We start from the raw sequence: 22,721 nt of genomic DNA, 5'->3' as shown, positions 1-22,721 counted from the left end.
ATTATATGAAAGCTCACCCCAAATGTGACTGATCTTTACCTCTGGGCTGCTTGCCACATAAATTAACTTCACTATTGTTTGCAGTTACTCATTCATAAGCTGCAGTTTTGAGCCAGAGGTTCACTTGCAGATGGCTTCTCTTTCCTTTACTACAGTTTACAAGATTCATATAAGGCTGATTGATACAAGATGGCAAATGAGTCACAGTGGGTAAATTCAAGAGTAGCTAGCTTTGTCATTAAAGCGGTGGGAAAGTTTGAAAGTTTGGATGAAATCCAAAAGATTTCTTAAGCTAAACAAAAGCAAAGAGACACTTATCCTAAGGACTGTACATTCCCCAGTATGGACATAAACGGTGACAGGAAGCAAGTTGTAAAGCAGTGAACTATCCAAACGCAGTCCACTTGTTGCTTGTTTCCATAGGAGAAACTGTTTAACCAGGAACTCGCAGGGATAAAAATATCGATAGAATTTCAGTAACAGATCTTGTATCCAAAACCTAAAAACACGTGGCTTGTTAAAGGGGACTCGCTTCTGCGGAAACACTGGCTCACCAGGCGTGCGAAATCCCAGGCTCCTTCCCGCAGTCGGCGGGACTGAGGATCCCCTACTTCCAAGGCCAAGCGGCAGAGCCAAGCACTTGATGCAGATGCAGTTGGGTATGTGGTGAGTTATTAATAGGTGGTGATGCAGAGAGTTCAAAACAATCTTTATCCGAGAGCACAGCATATATTTAACAGCGGACAATTGCTCTAGATATAAAGGGCTCCCAGTTTTGCAGCAGCACGTTCAGCAGTGGATGTGCATTGCCAGGTCTCAGGACTCTGAATCCAGCTTCACTAATGACATTCCTGATGACTTTGGAAAAATCACTCAGTCATGTTAAGTGTCTTGAATTTCCTCTCAATAAAGTGGGTGTGATAGCGTTAATTATTTTCTACCAGGGTAGTAGTCAGGATTAGCTTATTAATGAGTGTGGAAAGCACAGCAGGATTGCTCAGCGTCACGTCCTGTCCCCCAACATCCCTCACAGCCCCCTTCGTCATTAGTTCCTGCTGCCCACATCTGTCACGGAGGGAGAACAGGAGCAACTTCAGCAGGTAGAACAACAGCCTTTCACTTGCAGAGCCAGCTGCTTTCTCATGGCTCTCTTGTTTTAGCAGCTGTTTTATTCCCCTCGTTAGACAGAACTTAAATCTGTAGCACAGAGGAAGCAAGCTGGAAGCATGGTGCATTGCAGCAGCCACAACAGAGCACCTGGGAGGAGGAAACTAGGTCTTCCCCTTGCACTTGTCTTCTCCATAGCAAGAAACATCAACATATTATGAATTTTTAAAAGAGATACCAAATCAACTAGTAAATGGCATTTCATGCTATTTCAGATGCTACTGTACGGGAAAAAATGAAACAGTCCATATGTAAAGCATTGCAAAATATATAAAGAAAACAAGCAGAAGACAAACTCTCTTTCCCAAGTTTTCTCATTTCCAGGCAAGGCTTAAGTGAGGCTTACAATAATGTGTTAAAAATCCTAAGCAGAAGTAGCATTAAAGAAACATCAGTGTCTTTCTAAAATAACTATTTTAAAGATTGGGTGGGAGAGAGAGGGAGGGAGGGAGGAGGAAGGTGAGGCACCAGAAGGGACAGGTGGAGAAATTTGATGACTTCATCAAACTACCTCACCTCTCCCCTGCACAGTGCTCCAGAATTACTCTGTAGGCAAAAATCTCTTGGTTTCTCAAGCTTGTGGGAACTGAATCAGTATTTTTTTCCCCAGTTGCATCTGACCATGTTATTGTTCAACAAAAAGCCACACCTTTCCGATGCCTCCATCCTGGGGAGCTCCTCCTACAACGTCTGTGGTAGTCGGCTGAGAGAAATGACCTGCTGTCACTGCATATCCTGAGCAGGAGATGGGGTGGGATGGGAGGGGAGAGAGAAAAATAAATAAATAAATGTCACAAAAGGAAAGAGCCTGAGGAACAGGTCAGCCATCTGGATTGTACTCATCAGGTTTCACAGTTCCTCTCAGGCTGTGAAGAATTAACATTACACAACTGTTTTGTCCAGGACACGCCAACATTCAGCTTGAGCACATCAGCCCAGGAAGTCACAGCAAGCTCTGCAGCACTATTCCAAAAGCCAAAAGAGTAAAGGTGTGAGTGGAGTTTGGCAAGGAGCAGGTAGAGGCAAAACAGATATGGGGAACAGTTAGCTAACCACGAATCCAGATGTAAAAAGGAAAGGGAAGCAATAAAATAAAAACATGTACTCACATGCATACACAAACAGAATAAAGAGACCACATCATTGCAGAGAAGTATCACAGAGTGTGATAGAAAGAGTTCACCTTCAGTTAAAATCACTGCCCAAAAAGGCTTGGAAAATTGAGTGCCTTTTCACTTGGGGGAAGCAGGCGGCAGTAGACACAGAGGTCAGAGAAGTTAATGTCTTAAGAAGATTTTTGTTTAGGCAAGAAGAAAAATGGGAGGACAGATCAAAGAAAGAAAGAAGATCAAAGATGTGGTCTTATTTGTTACGTTAAAATGATGTATAATAACTAAAGAAGAAGAGAGTACTTTCCTTCTAAGGCTGTCTTATATTTAACTTGCTCTTCCATTTTGAATTATGGGTCTCTTGTCCACATGATAAACACTATAATTCAGGTCTATCAGTAGTAAAACCTATATATGTCCTTAAATGTATATATACACTTCTCATTTAACCATCTCCAAACAGCACCTTCTAAGTGTTCTTTTTTTTAAAAAAAAAGACTAAAGGTTAAGGGCAGGGGGGTAGGAAGAACAGGTCACTGAATCTTCAGTCAAACAATATCAAACTGCTCTGTGTTTGAAATATCTTCTCGGTCTCAACAGTCCTAGGCATTAGGGATTAGGAAGCCTTTAAATTAATTACATTTGTGATGTTACCTGATTTTAGAAGTAAAACCTACTGTCTTAACATCAAAGATAATTTCAGACCTGTAGCCAATTCTTTCACAGTCTCCTTGTGTTATAAGTCATGGTGCTGTTTTTGTTCAAATAAATTAGTCTCTGCAATATACTGCTACATAATTACATTGTGCCCATTTTACAGACAGATGTAATCAGGCACACAGCTGAAGCAGCGACACATAATACACCCACTGCAGGGCAAAAACAGGAATGCAGGAGGCCTACCACCAGCCATGTTGCTTCTCCATCCAAATGCATTTTCTGTATTATTCAAAAAATTATGGCAAGGTTTTTTTTTCTTTTATAATTTAAGGGAATATTCTGGCTTCTTCTTTACCTATACATGTCTCCAGGTAGGTAACCCTTTAATCCAACCATTCTTCCTTTCATGCTTTTCATAAAATACACTACACCATCAGAAACCATCAGTGTCAGGTTTATGGCATCCAAGCCTTGAACTGTGCTGCTGAGCTGATTCCGTTCTCACAGCGAGCACCAGAGAGCAGCTTACCAAGGTACGTGTATCGCCTGGCTATCACGGCATCATCGTTCAGCTTGTAATACATGTTGTCAGTGAGATTCAGTACTTTCACAGTTCCTGTCCAGTAATAAGATCCTGGTGCCCCCATGATGACCAACTCCTACAACAGGAAAAACAAAAGGGAGTGGGAAGGACGAAAATCAAAACCGGGAAGGAATTCACGCCTCATGGAGCAATGGAAAAGGGGAGAGGATATTAACTTAAGTCCATCTATAAAAATCCCCGTTCTGTGTGCACACAGATGGCATTTCTCTTCCCAAACACAGAGGTCACTACACACCCTAAAGATATAAGGTCTTGCTTTTCACAGACCCACTTTTGCTTAACGGTTCTGCCACCTCAATAAGAGACAAGACCTTCCATGGCCTCACTAGCTGTCACACTCATCCCTGCTAATATGGTCCTCCCCAAAATGCGTCTCTCTGATTGCTGCATTTTCCTGGCAGCCCCAGGCAGAAGTGAAGACTTCCACCACGTGATGGGAGCACCAGCCTGCCCAGACCCCCTCAGCTACAGACCATGCCTCAACTCCAGCAACACGCTACACCAGCCGACGCTGGGAAGGATGGGGCTACATATCATGAAAGATTTTCATTTTATGATTACAAAGCTAAACATCTGCCATGCACTCAAAGAGTGGGGTCTGCATATTTTGAGGACAGAACGTTTTGCCCTGTTCTGTCTTCAAAAATAATAATATACACCACACAGCAAACCTGACTATGTTTGATTATAGACACCCAGACCGATTCAGGATTTTAAAAGATTGGAAATCAGGCAAAATTTGACTTTTTTTAAAAAAAAAAACATTTTTAATGTTTTAGCTGAGATCACTGAAACCTGAAATTCAAAGCCAAAAGCCTGCACAGAACAACACTTCTGAATTAAAAAAAAAAAAGGAAAAAAAAAGATCAATGCTCAGACCAAAAAAAAAAATCCCATCACTCTCATGAGCAGGGGAAGTCATGAGCAAGGGCAGAGAAGATGCAGCAAACATATCACAGAAATTTTAAACAGTAGTCATGACAGAGAAGGTGGAGAAAGGAAAATACGGTGAGCTCCAAGTTAAATCCTACACGCCGAAATTGCTGGCTGAACTCCAAGCACAGCTGAAAAAGCTCAGAGTAACATTTGATGATTTAGCTGCACTGCTCAAGTGAGAGAAGGAGCAGGAGGTTATATCAGCCCATTACAAGAACCAGCCATCTCTAAAGTAAATTAACTGACTGAAAACATGCTCCCATTTCAATATCCTCCAAGGCGACCTTTCCTGGCCACTCCTGAATGCAACTCGTAATCTGCCCCTGAATACCTGTAAGAGATGTCTTATTGCTCTAAAAGGCTAGTTTTTCCCCTTGTCTGTATTTCTCACACCACAAGGACAGCCGTGTATGCAACATTCAGAGCTCTTTCCCGCTGAAGCAGAGCATGTTTAATAACACCGCTAAAAAAGTGTTTTCTTTTCTCCTAACAATTGCCAACAATGCAAATTTACCTTATCGAGTACCAAGCCACAAAAAGTTAAAATGTCCATGTTTTGCTGGTTATTGAGGAGAGCACAATAAAGAGAGTGGAAACTCGTCCTTTTTCTTTTCCCAATTTCAAATTTATACAAAAACCATCGTGCTCTGTTTGGTTTTTCAAACACGGAAATTTAGATAAACATGTAAATCCAGCTCTGCGATGTTCTTCTGTATAAGCCCAGTATTTAGTTCAAAAATTTGAGAGCCAACACACTGAGCCACAGCATTTCATGTGCTTTTTTTTAATTCCAACCAATTGGGCTCTGCTTGCAGAAGCCTGCCCTCTCCCTCGCTGCTGGCAACACGATGCACACTCTTTTCCCTCCCTAGGACCAAGCATCAGCATCAAACAGCAGTGTGCCTGACACGGTTAAGGCACATGCCCATTTGAAATTCCTCAAGGCGTCTGTCTTACCATGTTTTGGTCAGTGGTGATCTGTTCTTTACAGAGGAGGGAGACAATTTTTTTTTTTTTTTTGATGTTATCATTCATTGAAAAAGCTAGGTTTTTTTTTGGCCAACAAACAATTTTATATAGAAAAAAATTTCAAAGGAGGAGACGAAGCTGCACAGTGCTCTCATGTTTTCCCCCAGGGAACTGACAAATCAGGGCACCACGAAGGATTAAACGTCCAAAACAACGTGGGGTCACGTTTCATCACTTTCCAGCAGAAGGCACGTTTGGCGGTTGCAGGTTCTCCAGCCAGAGTGCCGAGGGATGCTCACCTCGGAACAGCCAGGTCTAGCCCACGGCAGCGCCTGGGGCGACCCCATCTCACACCCTCCCTGCGCCCTGTTCCTCCACTTGTGCAAAATACTTCTACAGTCAAGCAGTAATGACTCTCAGCCCAGTGGAGCATCCAGGGTCAAGCCCTTGCTCTGCAAAATATTTGTTTGGTCACCAGAACAACAAAACAAGATTGACTGAGAACACAATGCCCAAAAGCATCTCCTACCTTTGCATGGGAGCCTTCCTTCTGGAAAGTGGCAGATGTGGGTTTACATATCTCTGGCAGAGGACTGAGTTAAGCCTGGATAGCATTAAACCTAGGTAAGTTCTCTAGCCCTGAAGCTAGTGGGAACCTGCATTTCCTCCTAAGGTTGTCTTTTTTTTTTTCCCCCTCCTTTTTCTTTTTTTTTTTTTAATGATGTCATTTTGAAAAAACTGGAACATTTTGCATTAAATAGAATTTTAAAGAGACTTCAGTAAGAAACCCATATCTATTAAAATGTGGCTCAGAAAAAAACAGTTAATAATACTGGTTCTGTCACTATTACTTTGCCTTGGCACCTAAACCAAAACTTCAGTCATTCACACAATTCTAGTGGTTTGCAACCTCAACCAGTAAGCTCCACGCTCAGGGAAGCACGCCCTCTTAAAGTAGCTTCCTAAATTCAGACGGACTTTGCTCTAATCCCGAGGAAACTGCAGGACTCCCCTTAGCACACCACCCGCGAGCATGACGCAACGACTCCAGCACAAGTCACTTCTCAGCTCAGCAGTGCATTGCATCATAGGCTGCATCAGTTTCAACGTAAAACATCACTTTATGTGACCAAACTACAAAGCCTGAGGTATAAAACCACCTTCCCTGAGGGCAGCAGGTCCCGGGCTCATTTTGTGCCTCCCGGGCTGACGGTCCTGCTCCAGAGAGCATTAAGTGAAGGAATCTCATAACCAGCCCCCGGGACAGGACTGCAACGCCCAGTTAAAGAGTGGGATGTGCTTGGCAACAGTCTTTTTTCCTTGGGAGCAGCTGGCTGTGCCCCTGAGGTCACGGCATCGCTTACCAGCAGAAACAGCAGCATCAGCAGGACTGGAAATACAGCGGGGCTTGCCCGTTTGACCCAAAAAGCCATTTATCTGCATTTCCTGCTCAGTCTGGAAGCGCCGGGGCTGCCATCGCATCAGGTTGAGGGACCGAAAGTTCAAAGCTGTCGTTTGAACCGGGCTCGCGTGGGAGGACTGAAGGCAAGGGAACAGCAACGGGCCCGGGAGGGCAGATGGGCCAGGAAACAGCTGCGGCTGACAAACACCCAGTTGTCACACAGCACCACTGTGGCAACGCCGCCAACACCTTCACTCACTTGGAAATCACCTTATTCCATCTCAGAGGACACCTTTACGCTCTTGATATCAACCCAGACAATAACCTCTGCAGATCAATGCATCTATAGTTAGAAGCGAGCATATGCTTGACCTGATAGCAACTAAGAATTTGATGCTGAAAGGGCTTTTTTTCCTGAATCATTAAAATAAATACCAACACAGACGTGAGAGAATAAATTCACCTTTGATACACCTAAAACATGGCAAGATCTGAAGTAAAAGTACTGAAAATAAATGTTTTCTAACTTTTTTTTTAATATATTGATATACACAAACAAAATAATTCAGGGAGTACATCATCCCTCACAGAGGATAAGAGTTAAACTTAGACACAGAGAAACCTCTATGCAAGTTTTGGGATATATGTGATAATGCATCCGGGCTGTACACAATACTATAAATTACTCCTTGAGGACAGTTTTCAGAGCTCATTCATTCATTCTTTTCCACGGGCCTTAAAAAACAAAAATAAATGTATCTCCATGCAAACCACTTCCTATGAATTGTGCAACATGCAAAAAACTGGGGGAGGGCAGAAAATGAAAGAGATGGGTGGGTGCACACTGTGTTTATTAAACTTAGGACAGTACAAAGGAAATGTATTAAGTGCATAGCCAGCTGCTGAAGTCATATTTTCTGGTTCCCTTCCCTGGTGCACATGGGGAGAGGGGAGGAAAGAAAAAAAAAAAAGAGGCAGGAAAGCCCATTCACAAATCCGACGCCTGGGTCGCGCGCGGCTCTGCTCACCTCGGTGAAGAAGCCCGCGATTCCAGCCTGGCACGAGCCGTGCTCCTCCCCGTATTTCTTCTTATACTCTGGATGGGAGAAGGGAAGAAAACAAACCACAGTCACTCCAGGCCGCGCCAGCCGCGTTCGGCTCAGCGCTGGGGGCTCCGCTCGCTCCGTCCTGCGGGGACTTCACACACCGAGCCGCAGGACGCCCAAACTGCGGTCAAGGGAGGAAAAACGTTAGGAACACAGCGAACCTCAGAAACGCAGCCCTCGCTGTCGCAGCGTGCACGCTGCCAGCGGTGACAGCCGACCTGGCTTTGCTGCAAGCAACAGCAGCAGGAATGGCCACAGGTCCCTCCACCAGCACAGAGTGACTGCAGGCTTTCCCTGGCCGCTTAGCCTGGCAGCGCTGTGGAAAACAGGCAACAAAACCGAGCCTGAAACTGAATGTTTTGTCTCGCTGTAATGCTAACAGGGGCACCACCAGCTAAATTGTCACTGCAAGCTTAAAGAAATACGCTGTCTGCTTTGCTCTACCTAGCCTAGAGGCTGCAGAAGGGGACCAGGTCACAGGGCTCCTGGGTTTTTCTTTCCAGCTCTGCCACTGACTCACTGCACGGCCTTGGGCAAGTCACTTAGCTCTGCTCCAGCCAGCCTCCGGCAGCACAAAGCGCCCTCGCTCCCTCACCCATGCCCGGGGGGTGGTCAAGGGGCTCCTACGCTGACGAGGGAGCCACTAGACGAGCGGTGTCACAGCCGTGCAGGGTTGTCACAGCATTTCTGACGAAGGGGTGCCTTTGGGACTCCCTCCCCGGGAGGGGAGGGCCTGCAGTTTCACGTAGCTTGGGGGATGTCTGGGTCCGCTGCTCTTCTCAGCCACATGCTCAGATCTCACCGTTCAGGGCAGATGTTGCCCCAGTCCCTGTCCCCACAGTTTTGTTTCTCCTGTGAAGCATGAGCAATGCCTACTTTATCCTTTTGCAGAACTGGTGGGGAGGGGGGAGCTTTTCCAAAAAAAGAAATACAAAAGTTCTTAAGAGATGGGAAAATCCTTTTCCACGCAGCCATAATCCAAGCATTTTGATTTTAGGAGCACCTGAAATGTACAGCTGGATCAGTCTCTTTGCAGGGTTTTTTTTTTCCCCTTAGCATTATGTTCAAAGATTTACCATACTAATGAGTACACAACTTAATATATTGCCAAATCCTGAATACCACAGTATGTACCAAAGGAAAAAGGGAGCATCAGGAAAAAAAAGTAATTCTGTCTCCAAAAGCACTCACCTAATAGCTTGGTAGCTTTTTTTTTTTTTTTAATCATCATCAACTCATTGCTAAATGATAACAGATTTTCATGAAATTACTAAGCATATCCCCTCTTTGGAACCAAGTACATTCCTCACAAGCTGTATTTTATTATCTTTATGACCAAAAGGAATTAATAATAGACTGCTGCCGCCTCATAGAATTTTTTTTGAAATATATACATATACACACACACAACATACTGAAAGGATTCAATTTTAAAGTAATCTTCTCTTCGCATTTATACTAGTAAAAACATTGAGCATCCAATCAGTTAGCCAACAAGTCTCTTTCTAACACCTTAAAGATGCTTACAGTTTCAGTGATCTGCTCAAGTTGCAGCAGCTGTGGACAGAGGTGGACTTAATGGGACAGACTACACAGAGAGCAGGGACTCAATCCTCGAAGTGCAGCACACACCTAACGCTGCTGGGACTCGCATCAGCTTTGCCAGGACTCCTCACAGGCCAGATGCTCCCCTCGGATTTCACCATGTGAACGCATGATAGCAAGTCCACAAAAACAAAAATGAAAAAATAAGACCAACACCAGGTCAACCATGTCATCTCATGGCTATAATGAAAGCGCTGGGGCTCTGAAACGCGGGCTTTGCACGTGTAGTCCCTAGTGGAGTGAGGCACTCCTTGACTGGAAAAGATTTCTGTGTACAGACGTGAACCCTTTCTACTCAGAGAGCTGGAGATGATGTTTCTGCCTGTGGCATTTCCTGAAAAATAACACCACGTATGTCCTAAGGGCCCTACTTTTGCTACGGGGAGACTTTCATCCTTAAATAGGATGAAAGACAGCAAGTTCCTCATCCGTCCCATTCAGAGGCGATCACTTCCAACCCAGGCACACATTTTTCCTGTGCACGATGTACTCAAGGATGAACAAAATCTTTACTTTTCCCAACTCCGTACCTGATCCATGGTAATTCCCAGGTGCTCACCTGGGCTGCATTCAGAAACAAAACGCACGGAGCCGCCGTGGCCCCCGAGGCCAGGATGCATCCGCTCTGCGCTATCTAATAAACCCCGCAGGCGGCTTTTGCAACGCTGGGGGCTCACGGCTTAAGGGATCACAACTGCCTTTCTAAACTCCATTTTAGATTTTTTTTTCTTCCCGCCCCCCTCACATCCCCAGCAAAGGAGCAGGGCAGCCACCCCTGCAGCAGCAGCAGCCCGCACGGCGCAGACAGGCTTTGCGCCTCGCCAAGAGGGACCGGCTCTACGTGCACAAAGTACTTCAGCCCCTGAGCTCACTTAATCCTTGGTTTACGGGGGGCTAAGAGGGATCAGGCCATCCCTCAGCCCGCACCGCCAAACCCGCCGCAAAAAACCACTGGCTGCTTACGGGGCAGTGGCCGAATCGCTGCCGACGCAGCCGGCTGCTAGCACCAGGGCATGGCCTCTTCCAAAGGAAATTAGCCCTTCATGGGCAATACCACCAGAAGGTTGTTTTTTTGTTTTGGGTTTTTTTTTAAATGTGTGTAGTTGTCCTGAGAGCAAACCTGTACGCCTTGCTGTGGCAGGTGTGTAGCCAACTGCCGCATGTGAGCCCCGCTGACGTTTTCATAGATTTATAAATCAAATGTTATATCTCACTATAAAAACTGTATTAGACTTGGCTCATGGTTTCTTTAAGTGTATCCTTCCAAAAACACCCAGTGCAATTCATCTTAAAATGAAAATTGCCATAGAATATTTGAATTTATGCGGTGAAAGATTTAAGTCTGGCAAATAATGAAATAACCATATTGAATGTCAGAGCACAGGATGAGAGGCAAATTAAACTTACTTCTTACTTTGGATTTTCAAATTTCTCCTTTTCTTCTTTTACAAACAGACTTTCCAGCACTTCTTCACAAATCATCCTGGCTTAGCTATGTTACTGAGCGTTTTATTTACACAGCACCCCGTGCACCCAGTTGGCCCTTACATCAAGCCCTCTATACCACAAATAAAGACCTCAAATACTGCACCACAAATCAGTTTTGTCATATACTTCGCAGAGGCCTGAATGGCCTCCAGATCTTCACCCTGCAGAAGGCAAGTGAAAGGCAGAATCCACAAGGGTTCGTAGATGTAAATGATCCAGCTCACACAAGCTGTCCCTTGAATTTACTTGCAAATAAAAACCAAGTGAATATAAAACCACAGGATGATGACAGAAGAGATTATAAGTGTTTTAGCAACAGAACAATGTGGTTATTAGGGGTTGATAGATGATTCCATATTTTGTGCAGTCATGCGTTTAGCGAACATACAGAATTACTTTGTTTCTTGGGATAAAGAGTATGAATTTTCTTACAGGTTTTTCAGAAGATACAAGAATACATGCACAAAAATTAAACCAGTTCTTCAATCAAGTCAAAAAAATTTAAATCAAATTCATGACTTTGTTTCTTATTACGATGTTGCCTACTTTAAGAAAAAAAGAAAAAAAAAGAAAAAAAATTCAGATCTAGGAGTAACTTGAAACAAAAGCCCCAACATCAAAGGAGCACAACACAGATGACCTTCATCTGCAATACACTTACTAGAAAAAGAATAGAAACGTACAGATTATTGTTTTCATTGTCAGGCAATGAAAAACCAATTATTCTTTAAAAAAGCTGAATGATTAGTAACTGCAGTGTGTAACGAATGGGAAAGATTTCGAGGTTTAAAGGATCGTGTCATAAACTGGTTTGGTACCTCCACTGAGCCTTATCCTTCAAAAAGCATAGCTCATGGCTTTTTGTGATAGTTAGTGTTCCTAAGCCACTTATATTGCTGGTACTATCTGCCCAAACTAATGGCCCCATATTTCATTTAAATAACTGGTTCCACTCTGGGTGTAACTGGACAGCAGGGATTGCAACATTCCAAGTGAATTCCGAGTTTGCCTATTGCCACCGCTTTTGTGAACTGAAGAGAGATATTAAAACATTGACTTGAATACATGCCTGATAATACTGCTCAGAGAAAATTAATGCTTATAGAAAAATAAACTGACTCACTACAGTGGTGCAAAACCACTCCTGCTCCTCATGCCACCGGCAAAGCACGTGTCCCGACACCACTGTCCTACTGAGCTTCCTGGAGGCCTCCAACTCCTCCGGCCTCCATTAGAGGAGATGGCCTCTCCAGGACATAGCAGTGACCACCATCACTCATGCTAGACCTCCATCCATCCATCTATCCATCCACCTAATGAAAAGATCAGCAGGGACCATGCAGTAACTAAGTCAGATCACAGCTTTTGCACATCTGAATATCAACATCTACATGAGGCTTAGAAATTGCACAAAGTGCGTTTAGTAGTTTCCAGATAGCCCCAGGCAATATAATTGCTGTCACAAACAGATCCTTTGGTTTTACGCATTTTTGTCTTTCCTCCCCATCCATCTGGACACTGCTGTGCACCACTGCTTACACAGGCCACAACCCACTAAACTAACTGCTGAGGCAACAGCTGACAGCACAGAGAAGTAAGATGGGGCTGACAGTTGAGTGCCTTCATGACTCATGAATAAATACATAAAGCAAGCAAGCAAAGATGGCAGTGTTTTGTAGCCAGGGTGACCTTAGGTTACGAAAGCTGAGGAAGAAGTAATCAGATAATAAACAAAAAGGATAAGCTGTGACATGTGTAATGATTCAGAAGACAGCACTCTGCAACCTCTTCTGAGGCAACGGAGAAGAGTGTCTAAGCTAACTCCAGGACCATAACATAGCGTAAGCTCCACAGTGCAATAAAACCCTTTAAAAGGCTTTATCTACCATCTTCACAGATGGAAGCAAAATGAATGGCCGCAATAAACCATCATTTGCACAGGAAGCCAAAACCAACCTTTTTAATTGTGACCTCTTCTTTCCTATCTTGCAGCATTTCACCATGCTGGGAGGAAGTGGTGGTATCTTTCTGACCAAGCGCTGTGGTATTAGGTTTACACCACAAAGCAGAGAAGTCTTAATGGCTCCCAGAAAACCAAATGTGGTCTGGACCCTGTGGGCAAACTCGCGTATCCTTTCAGAGGGAAGGCGTGCAAGCGTGCTCTGGTCCCCTCATTTACTAACCAAAGTGCCCATCAGCGTTCCCCACCTCCGTCCCCAGCTCCTACCACAGAGGATTAGGAAACCATCCCATCTCTCCCCATAGAGCTGGGCTATCTCTTACGCTAGGAGCGGCCACCCTTCCTCTTTGCCTATCGAATGAATCGGGGAAGTGAACAGGCAGCTTCCTGTTCTTGCAGGCCGTTAAAAACAACCAAAAAATTAAACAAGTGAAAGCACAGCTTGGAAGACCATACCCAAACTATACCTCAAAGGACATCCAGCTCATATAAACCAGATTAGTTCCTACTCAGAAAGATTGCATTTAACTATTAGGCTTGCTGCTGTTCTCATTAGCTTTCAATAGCTTCCAGACTTCTGTCAGCTGTTTCAGGGAAACTGGATGAGAACAAGATGGACTGAGACTACTCTGCTGTTGCACCGCTACCACCCAGTCGGGAAATTTCCATTTCCTCTTTTGTCTTTAATTATTAAGCCTGCTTTATGTGGAGAAAAACATACCGTATGCATTAAGTACATCTATCCCAAAGTCAGATTCCTCTCTATTTTGGCACCCAGTGCTTGTTATACAAGCTATTAATCCATCTTCTTTTGCATGCGCGCGCGCACACACACACACACACACACACACACACACACACGGTTCAGGGGGCTTGTGCTCTTAGCCAGCCTGGCAAGAGCCAGCCCTGGCTGCGGACCACATAGCTGCAGCAGCCTCTCGTGGGGCTCACCAGCTTCAGTGCAGGAATATCGCTGCGCGGCTTCTGGAAACCACCATGCCACCGTCTGCACCCGGTCACGTACAGACAGTCTCAGAGAAAGCTAAAACGCGAGGGCACGAAGGCGCCAAGGCACGCTCGGAGAAGCGGGGCTTGCAACCGCAAGTCTGGCAGGCTCCCGATGGCTGCCAGCGAGGCTCTTAGCTTAGAGCGCTTCAGTTATGTTATTGCATTGATTATTGCTATCAAACTCCTGGTTTCTTCCCTTCAGACTGTTTCTCTTAACCTGCGTTTTGTTAAACACATGAGAATTTTTCCTTTACGTTCTAGAAGGAGAAGACAAAGAGTTACCAAGGTTGCTCTAAAATGAGAGGATTGCACTCAATTCCCAACAAGGAATCTTTCTGCCTGGATCCCAGCTATCCCTCGCTTTGAGGATTAGGCTTGTTTTCTTGAAAACCAAAAGTTTCAGAAGTAAATGAATTCAGTCATCCCTGGTGATACTTTGCTGCTTGATGTCTGACATTGGGGGGGCGGGGCAGAAATCAATCCCAAACCTCCAACTTTCACTCTAGCATACTGTGAAATTAAGCCAACATTGTACTGCACCAGCCCTGCCAATTTTCCACTGGCTGCTTTGCGTATACTAGGCCCACACATTTCTATTTTCTAGCAATTCCTGGCAGATATCCTGGCAGATTAGCAACAGTTTTACTCCAAAGACATGACGCACAGAAAAATACAAGTGGTTTGTCTCTTCCAGAAACCACCACTCTGCAGTGATTTCAGACTGGCAATTTTTAAGAAAACACGAGAGTGATGGCAAAGGCACATAGGAAGTCCTGGAAGTGACTCTGCACATACGCGGTCATCATTAAAGTTAGTATCAGATGATTTACATTGCATTACTTGAGCATGAAGCCTCAGCCTGATTTCACTGACAAGAACAAAGAGCAAATAAAATAGGATGGTTTCAGAATTGGAAGGCTACATGGTTTACTTTTATCTTGTTGCAGATCAGCTGGAATGGCTGCTTCAAGAAAGACTCAAAACCCCTCAGATTTCAAATAATGGATAACTTCAGGGCTGGGAAATGCTCAACACACAAGTGTCTGCTGTCTCCAGGCAGACACACATATTTAAGACAAAGGTCCACAGTTTTGCAGTGAAACCTGTGACAGCTGCGTACGTGAAAGGTTTAAAGTTCAAAAATACTTTTTCAGACTGTCGCCGCAACCCAGAGCTCATCCCCGTTTGCCCCAAGCTTCCCCTTAGCTGCGCTGGGTCAAAATAATCACAGGTCCCAGGGCAAAACCCCAGATGAGGCAAGAAACCACACCAAAAGAAGCGGAGAGCTGGGAGCAGAGGCTACCCTCTGGCAGGTCTCACCCAGCTCCATGGCAGACCTGATTTCCCAGGCCGCTCAGCTGGGACACATCTGCTGTTTAGCAGTGGAGGAAGTCACAGGGACGTCTACTGCGTTATCCCTCTCCCATGTACTAATGTCAGCAGCAAGGCTGTCACCAGCCGTTGCCAGCTTTGAGGGAAGAGAAAAAAAAGAAAGAAAAAAAAACCCACACATCAAAGGCTTTGCCCACATCAAACCGCGCTGCGTCTTGGCCTCCCCAACCTCCTACGCTTCCTCAGATTCCAACAGCTGAGCAGAGAAAGATGATGCCCGAGACAGACAGAAGAAACCCAAGAAGGTGTTTTCCCGAGCGTTTCGCTGAGGGCTGAGAAATCTTAGAGATACTCTATCTTCTTCCTAATAACATACTTATGCCTCTAGATTAGTTAATTGCTGTTGGCCGAGGAGAAGCTGTCTTCTGAAGCCTTTGGGAAAGGAAATCTGATACAAAAATCACATATGCACCAGAGAGTTGGAAAATTAAAGTGTCGACACCTGGGATTTAGAGTAGAAACAACAGATACAGTCACCCATTGCTCAGAGCTCGCTCTCTGTGTGTCCCTCCGTATCTCTCTTTGCCCATGCAAACCCAGGCCTTCAGAGGTCCAGAAAGGGATCAGACACCTTACAATATCTGAAACATGACAGCAGTTACACTCACCGGCCATACAAGTCTCTTGAAGAAGTAAGGTATTAAGCAACACTTTTTCCCTCTAGTACTCCTCTTCTAAATCACAACACAAGAAAGGAAGTATTTCCATAAGATGAACAAATTGGTGCCAGCTACAATTCAGCATACTTACACTATGGTGCAGCTAAGCATGAGGCCATGACTAATGATCTGAGCTCACACCAAAGTCTACTGATATTCATATAAGGGACAGAGAGAACTTTTACCTGAAAACACTGTTCAAAAATGTATTGTTCCTCTATTAGCTAACCATGGCCATGCACAGTAATTCACAGGATCAGTTCAATCACAGCACTTTTCTCCCAACTTTATCCCAAGACCAACCTTCTTCCCAGCTGTGCCTCAAGGCACAGAGAGGAAAAAAAGAAAAGTGCCAGCAGTGAGGGTTACAGCAGACCGTTTTTGGAAACAAATGGAAAACGCACTGACAGTTACAAAAGAGGACACACAGGGAGGCGAGCCCCATGCCTTACCTTCATAGCAGGGCAAGAGCCTCCGGCCAGACGGCTGCAGGTTGGGTGGGATGATATTGCAGAAGCCATGCGGAAGGATGTACTCTGTCTCATAGTAGATGTTTTTCCAACGATGTGCACAGGCCTAAACAGATCACACCACAGGCGTTACTGGCCTAGAGCAACAGCACAGCCCTCTGAGCAAGGCAGGGCATGCAGAGTGCAGGAGCAGGACCTCTCAGTATCACCTTTTCCCTCTCTTATCCTCCCTTCAAACCCTGCTTTTTCTCAGTAAAGTATCTTCTTAATACCATTTTCTGCAGTTCATGACATTGCCTGACCTGGCGGCTCAGATCTCAGTCCTCTATGTTTTCCTAGTCATGCCCATCAGCAGATCTCAGAGTAAGACTGAGCCCATGCTTCAGACTTCCTCATTTTGTATGAATCCTCATGGCCAGGAAAGCTTTTCTAAACAGAGGTGCATTGGATAGAAACCCCCCCCCCCCATGCCAGAAAAAGGGGAAAAGACAGGAAAAAAAAGGCACTGAGAATATGTGTAAGGAGACCAGAAGGGATGCTAGCACTCAGAGAGTTACAAAGGCCATACTAGAAGGTTACCCCACCAGAGAATGCATTAGGTAAAGGATGCATCTCTTGTATCCTGGGAGAGGTGGGTTTTTTCCAGTGACAGGAAAGGTGGGCCTGGCTTACTCATAATTAATTAAGTGAAGATGCCAGAGATTTTGCAGCAACAAGAGCAGCAACAGAGTCAAGGTGCAGATGAGGTGCAAAGAACAGGATGTGTTCCCCTTCATAGTGAAAAACGAGATAAACTTCCCAAACCAGAGCTAAAACAGTCTCACCAGGATACAGCACTCACTACAACTGCCACACAAAGTCATGCAGGCCAACAGCACTGAGCCTGATTCACACTTCCCCACAATCCATTTTGCTCCAAAAATTAACACTGCATTGCTGCCAGACAAACCACAAATAGCCTTATGCCCGGAGCGCTACTCAGAATAAAAGGAAATGAAATGCAAAACAGCAAGGGCTTTGAACTTCAGCACATGCTGGGCCACATCTCCAGCTGGGGCAAGTCACTGAAGTCAGCATAGATGCATCAGTTTGTATCGTCCAAGGCTTGGCCCCATGTGAACAGAGCCGGCTTTCCGCTACAAATAATCTCCTTCACGTACCTTCAGCTCTTCCCAGAGGCCTTGCATCAGGCCTGCTAGTTCAGAGGGGCCAGGGACTGCCACCTCTGTGATCCCTCCATTTAACACTATCCTCTCCAGAGGAGACACCCTCTCCCTCCCCTTTGCCCAACTCCACTTTCTGGCCTTGCCACCCCAGGGCTGAGCACGTTGCCTCTGCAAGCATCCTCACGTGGGTAAAAACTCCACAAACTGGGTACAGCTGGGTCACCGACCTGATAAAGGACCTGGGAAACATATCAGCCACCAGGAAACCCAGATTTCAACCCAGCCGCCAGCACAACCCCCTTGCTGTGTACTTAACCCCAGAGAGACAAAGGGTAATACTACTCCCTCATTCTTTATTGAAATGGAGCAAAACCAGTTACGCACAAGCCTGCTCCGCCGTTAACAGCGCTACACTTGGAAGTTAGAAGAGCAATAAATATCAGACTTAGGTACTCAGCCAGAAGCATGCATTTCCTGAAGACAGTTATCGCACGGGGATAATGCAGGACTCTGGGGGCTCTGGAAAGCTCTGCACTGCATCCTGCGCCACCGAATGCCATGCATTATATGAAGGATGCTTATAAGGGCACTCAGCTTGACAGCCAAATGTACCTTAGCAGTGTTGTAAAGAGCAGCTTTGGGGACTCAATTACTTGCTTTTTAAGCAAGCCCAGTTATGGTTTTAATCCCTATGAACTCCTCATTCAAGTCAACAGCAACAAAAAAAAAAAAAAAAAAAAAAAGAAAAAACACAGAGCACATGAAACCTTTATTTTCAGAGTGGTCAGGAAATAATCTCTCATGAAGGATCAGTTCTGTGGGCACAAATACACACATGCATAGCCCCATTAAAGATAGTACCATACAGACACGTAGCATTAAAGCAACATTCAATTCAACCTCAATTCCGGATGTAAACTGAAACGGAAACAGGCCGAAAGTATTTTTTTTAATTATGGAAAGATAAATAAAGGATTGTGATATTGTAAATTCTCTGACATTTTATCTCTCGAAAACTGCCAGGGACTCACATAAATTAACCTCCTAATCTCTCCCAAAGGAGCACAAACGACTGAGAATCAGGGAGAGCAGCAGCATTTCATCACGAGCAGGAGGCTCTGCTCAGGGACGAGCTGTGGTGAAGCATGGAGGCCAAGACAGACACGAAAAGAAAGAAAAGGAAAGAAAAGAAAAGGAATTTACAAAGAAAAGGAGCTGCTGCACCAAGTGCATGCTCGTGATCAGCCAGCGCCTAGGGGCTCACCTGAGTCATTCTAGGAGCACTTCCCTGATCTGTTCATTTCCATCCTTTTCGGCAAACGATCGCTTTTCTGTCCCTTCGGCACATTATGTATTCAGACACAACGCAATTCCCCCGACTGCCACGTCTGCCAACAGCTCCTAGCCGTAGCTCCAGGAGATGTGCTCCACCTCAGCTTTCCCAGCAGTGGCTCCCCTGGACCCCCCCATACCACGGCTGCAGGATTTGATATTTTCCCAGTTTCTTTGTTGGTTTTTTTCTCCCTCACAGTTTATGATTAAATGTGCCAGTAAGTTGGCTACTTGAAATGAAAAATGACAACACTTGATAAAAACAAACTGTAATGACAGATGTGGCAGGTACTGAGGAAGAGCAAGATTAAAGGATGTGAAAAATCTCCAAGTCAGAATGCATTGCCTCTAGTTCCCCTCCTAACAAAAACTGAAAGAATGAATTTTATCATTTCAGTTCGGAAAGAACTGGCAAGCTCAGCTGTATTATTGTAGCACTTAAATTAATGCAAATATTGACTGATGGCATACTCCAGGACAGGAAACCATTGAACTGTAAATCTGCTCAGCCTTTTTAGCTAATCTTACTTGCTCATTTGTTCTAATCTTCATTATCATTAGATGCTTTTCTATTTAGTTCTTATGTCCTTCACACAAACATAAAACTCTGGTTCAGTAACGTGCTGGCACCGTATGGACTTGAACACCCACATTGCCAACCATCAGCTAAGCCCCACTAACTACTGGCATGTTCTTAACCTCCCTTTTACCCTTTTCACCAAAGTTAGTATTTTTATCCAAGAACGGGGAAGGCTGATGAGAGAGAAATCTCAGCCACTAGACAGGTTCACAGCAAAAGGAACAACTTCCTCATGCCGTCCACCATTAAACTGTGGGACTCTAACTTCCCTGACATGGGACATTATGAGTATGAGTTTAGGGGTTTAAAAAGGTGACTGGGCATATTCAATACAAAAAAAAAAAAAAAAATCCAGGGCTATTAAACACAAAGACACCACTCTGACTTAAAGCAATCCCTAGGAAGTGACACAGTAAGCAGTGCCGTGATGCCTTAAGAAATGGACTCCACACACTCCTAGCTGCAGGAGACGACTTCTCCCAGCAGAACCAGGGCTGGCTGAGGACAAGATAATACGTTGCACTAACTTCAGCAGCAAAGCTCCTCTCACTCTTCAAACTGCAGGCAAGGTGGGAGAGCCCTAAATGAATGCTGAAGTCCTATTATTTGCATAGTTATGAGTAAACAGGCTTTGTACTGTCATTGGCAAGTGCAAATACAGGTAATAAAGTTTTTTTACATCTATAATACAACATAAATGCAGTGCATCCTTTGCAAAGCAAATTTATATGGTGGCAATGACAATTTTATTGCATTAGAAGTATTAATATGTCTGTAGCAAAAAGTGCTTAAAAGGCTGATTTTATTTTTGATGGCTAGTCTGCAATATTGACCAAAGATGTAAAAGCCAGATTAGCAAGAGTTAGCCAGCAATTTAATTAAAAAGTTAATCAGCAGATTTGGCTCTGAACACACATGCAGACAACATGTTTTCTCAGAATGAGAATTTCTCTTAGACACTTTACAAAGAGCTGCATTATAAAAAAAATCTTAATCTTTAAAATTAGGAGACTGCATGAACTAAAAATCACCTGTTTACAGGGAAAATCAGGCATCCTTTCCATTAAAAATGTATTTCAGATGCATGTTCTTCAAAACAGAGAGAGAAACACTGCCCTGAAACAGCAGAATATTTTCCACCCGTGATTGCTAGAAGGATCTGTATTCCTTATTTCAGACTCTGTCTACACACAGATGTAGACAGATGTTTAATTAATATTATAAGACTGAGCACTTCAGTGATCTCACTGATTTCAGTGAGAATTAGATGTAAACATCTGGACATGATCTACTTGGAGGCAGCACAAGCTTGCAAAAGGACTGGCTTAGGACTGCCTTAAAAAATCAGTGGAACTCATGGAGATGTTTCACCAACTTAAGGTGCAGCGAAACAAGCATACCCACCAGCTGTCCATTCTCCTGAGGCTACACTTTGCTTTTAACCTGCTTTACGTCCGACATTCCTGACGTGCCCTCTCACAGGAGGACTCGGATGGGCCCTTGAAGGGCAGGGCACCACCCTCCCCATGGAGGGTCCCTTTGGCAGAGAGGGGAAACCTGCCCACCATGGCTGGAGGGGCGAATGAGGAGACAGCAGCAGTGGGAAAGACCTTCCTGTTTAGGAGGGCAGAAGTAGTGTCCTGCCATGCCTGCGGCATGGAAGCCCTTGGGATGAAGGCTTAAGTTGTGCTTGGTGAAAGCTGTCTAGACAGATACCCTTAAAACACTGTCTTCCTACTGATCAACGAGACATGGGGGTTAAGCCACCTGCTCCTCCTTTAGCAGAAAAGCCACTTTCAAAAGACTCCTTCCTGATATTTTCCACCCGCTCCTTAACACCTCATTCCAAGCTTGCTCACCAATCCCAGCCACCCTCTCAAACTCTCCTATACCTTCCCCTAAAAATGACTATAAAAGTCCCCTCTCAAACTAAGCCCTCTCCATCTGGCCTTGTCTTTCACCCTCATAGCTTTCCCTCAGCCACCAAGCAGCCAGCCTTAACCTTGAGCAGCCAGCCTTAACCTTAGCAGTTGTCTGGCTTTTTCACTAGCTTTCCTTTCCTTGCTTTGCTTTTGTTTAGGTATCATCTCTCTACACATCAGCTCCAGATGCAACCCGTTCCCCTTTGCTTCTCAGAAACAAGACAAGCATTTGCCTAATTCAAGTAAATAAGCAGAAAATAGCAAGAATGCTCTGTCTTGAGAGAGTGTTTTGTGATCAATGCACATTATTCCCCAACTCTTACACAGGATTCTCCGGAGCTCAAGTACAGATTGGGATATCCCTTGAAAAGGTGAATTGCACACACTGCTCTTCTAGTATGAATGCCTTAATTTTGTGTTCTGCTGTACATGTTTATACTGTTGAGGGGAAGGAGAGTGTTGTTTTTTAACTTATGCCTCTCTATGTTCCCTCCATCCCTACTGCTGGAGACATACTTAAGATACCCAGAATCAGCCAGCCTCTAAAGCATTTGCAAGCTGTACACTAAATCAGTTAAAGTACCACAGTGCATCCCTGCCTATCACAGAACGGCATAAAAAACACCTATTCCCCCATGATGAAGTTGGTGTACAGCAAGTTATGGCATAACTGGAGTCTAAATACATATCGAGACAACTGCCTTTGTGCAAGGTAGCTTTCTCCACTTGACTGACGTAGGTGGTTAAGCACAGAAATTATTGTACTAGATTTCTTGCCACTAGTACATTTATGAATAGTTTGTTCCATGTACCATGGATATTCTGTATCTCATTGGAAAGACAGGGTAAGTTTCCAACTCCCGATCGGATGTGTTTAGGATTAGATTGTTGTTAGGATTACTCTGATAGAAGCTTAAAATTCGCTTGCCACATATACAATGCACAGTATTTTTTGTTGCAAATTTTTATTTCAGGTAACATTCCTGCAGACTCATTTGGTAGACAGTCAGAAGCCAATAGCGGATGTAAACACAGACACAGTTATTGATTGCAATATACCCACGTATTTTTAAAAGGTATTTGCCCAGCTTTCTTTATGATCTTTTTCCAGCATAGGAAATGTTATTTTGCAAAGATAAATTCCACATTCTAAGGATCCCATCTGCTCTCCTTGACCTCTCTATTT

The 22,721-nt window shown here is 44.4% G+C and overlaps 1 protein-coding gene across 1 annotated transcript in view; it reads right to left on the bottom strand.

Moving 5' to 3' along the window:
• Nucleotides 1–22,721, bottom strand: part of ITGA9 (integrin subunit alpha 9) — a 230,863-nt gene that overhangs the window by 197,441 nt on the left and 10,701 nt on the right. The window contains exons 4-7 of the mRNA XM_026100784.2: nucleotides 16,518–16,641; nucleotides 7,876–7,943; nucleotides 3,466–3,595; nucleotides 1,817–1,902 (exon numbers count right to left, since the gene is read on the bottom strand). Coding sequence (XP_025956569.2) covers nucleotides 1,817–1,902; nucleotides 3,466–3,595; nucleotides 7,876–7,943; nucleotides 16,518–16,641 — 408 coding nt within the window. The remainder of the gene's footprint in view (nucleotides 1–1,816; nucleotides 1,903–3,465; nucleotides 3,596–7,875; nucleotides 7,944–16,517; nucleotides 16,642–22,721) is intronic.

The sequence above is a fragment of the Dromaius novaehollandiae genome, chromosome 2 (genome assembly GCF_036370855.1).
Source record: "Dromaius novaehollandiae isolate bDroNov1 chromosome 2, bDroNov1.hap1, whole genome shotgun sequence".
In the NCBI taxonomy this organism is placed as follows: domain Eukaryota; kingdom Metazoa; phylum Chordata; class Aves; order Casuariiformes; family Dromaiidae; genus Dromaius; species Dromaius novaehollandiae.
Note: the sequence above shows the minus strand (reverse complement) of the source record. Positions and strands in the feature narration are given on the sequence as shown.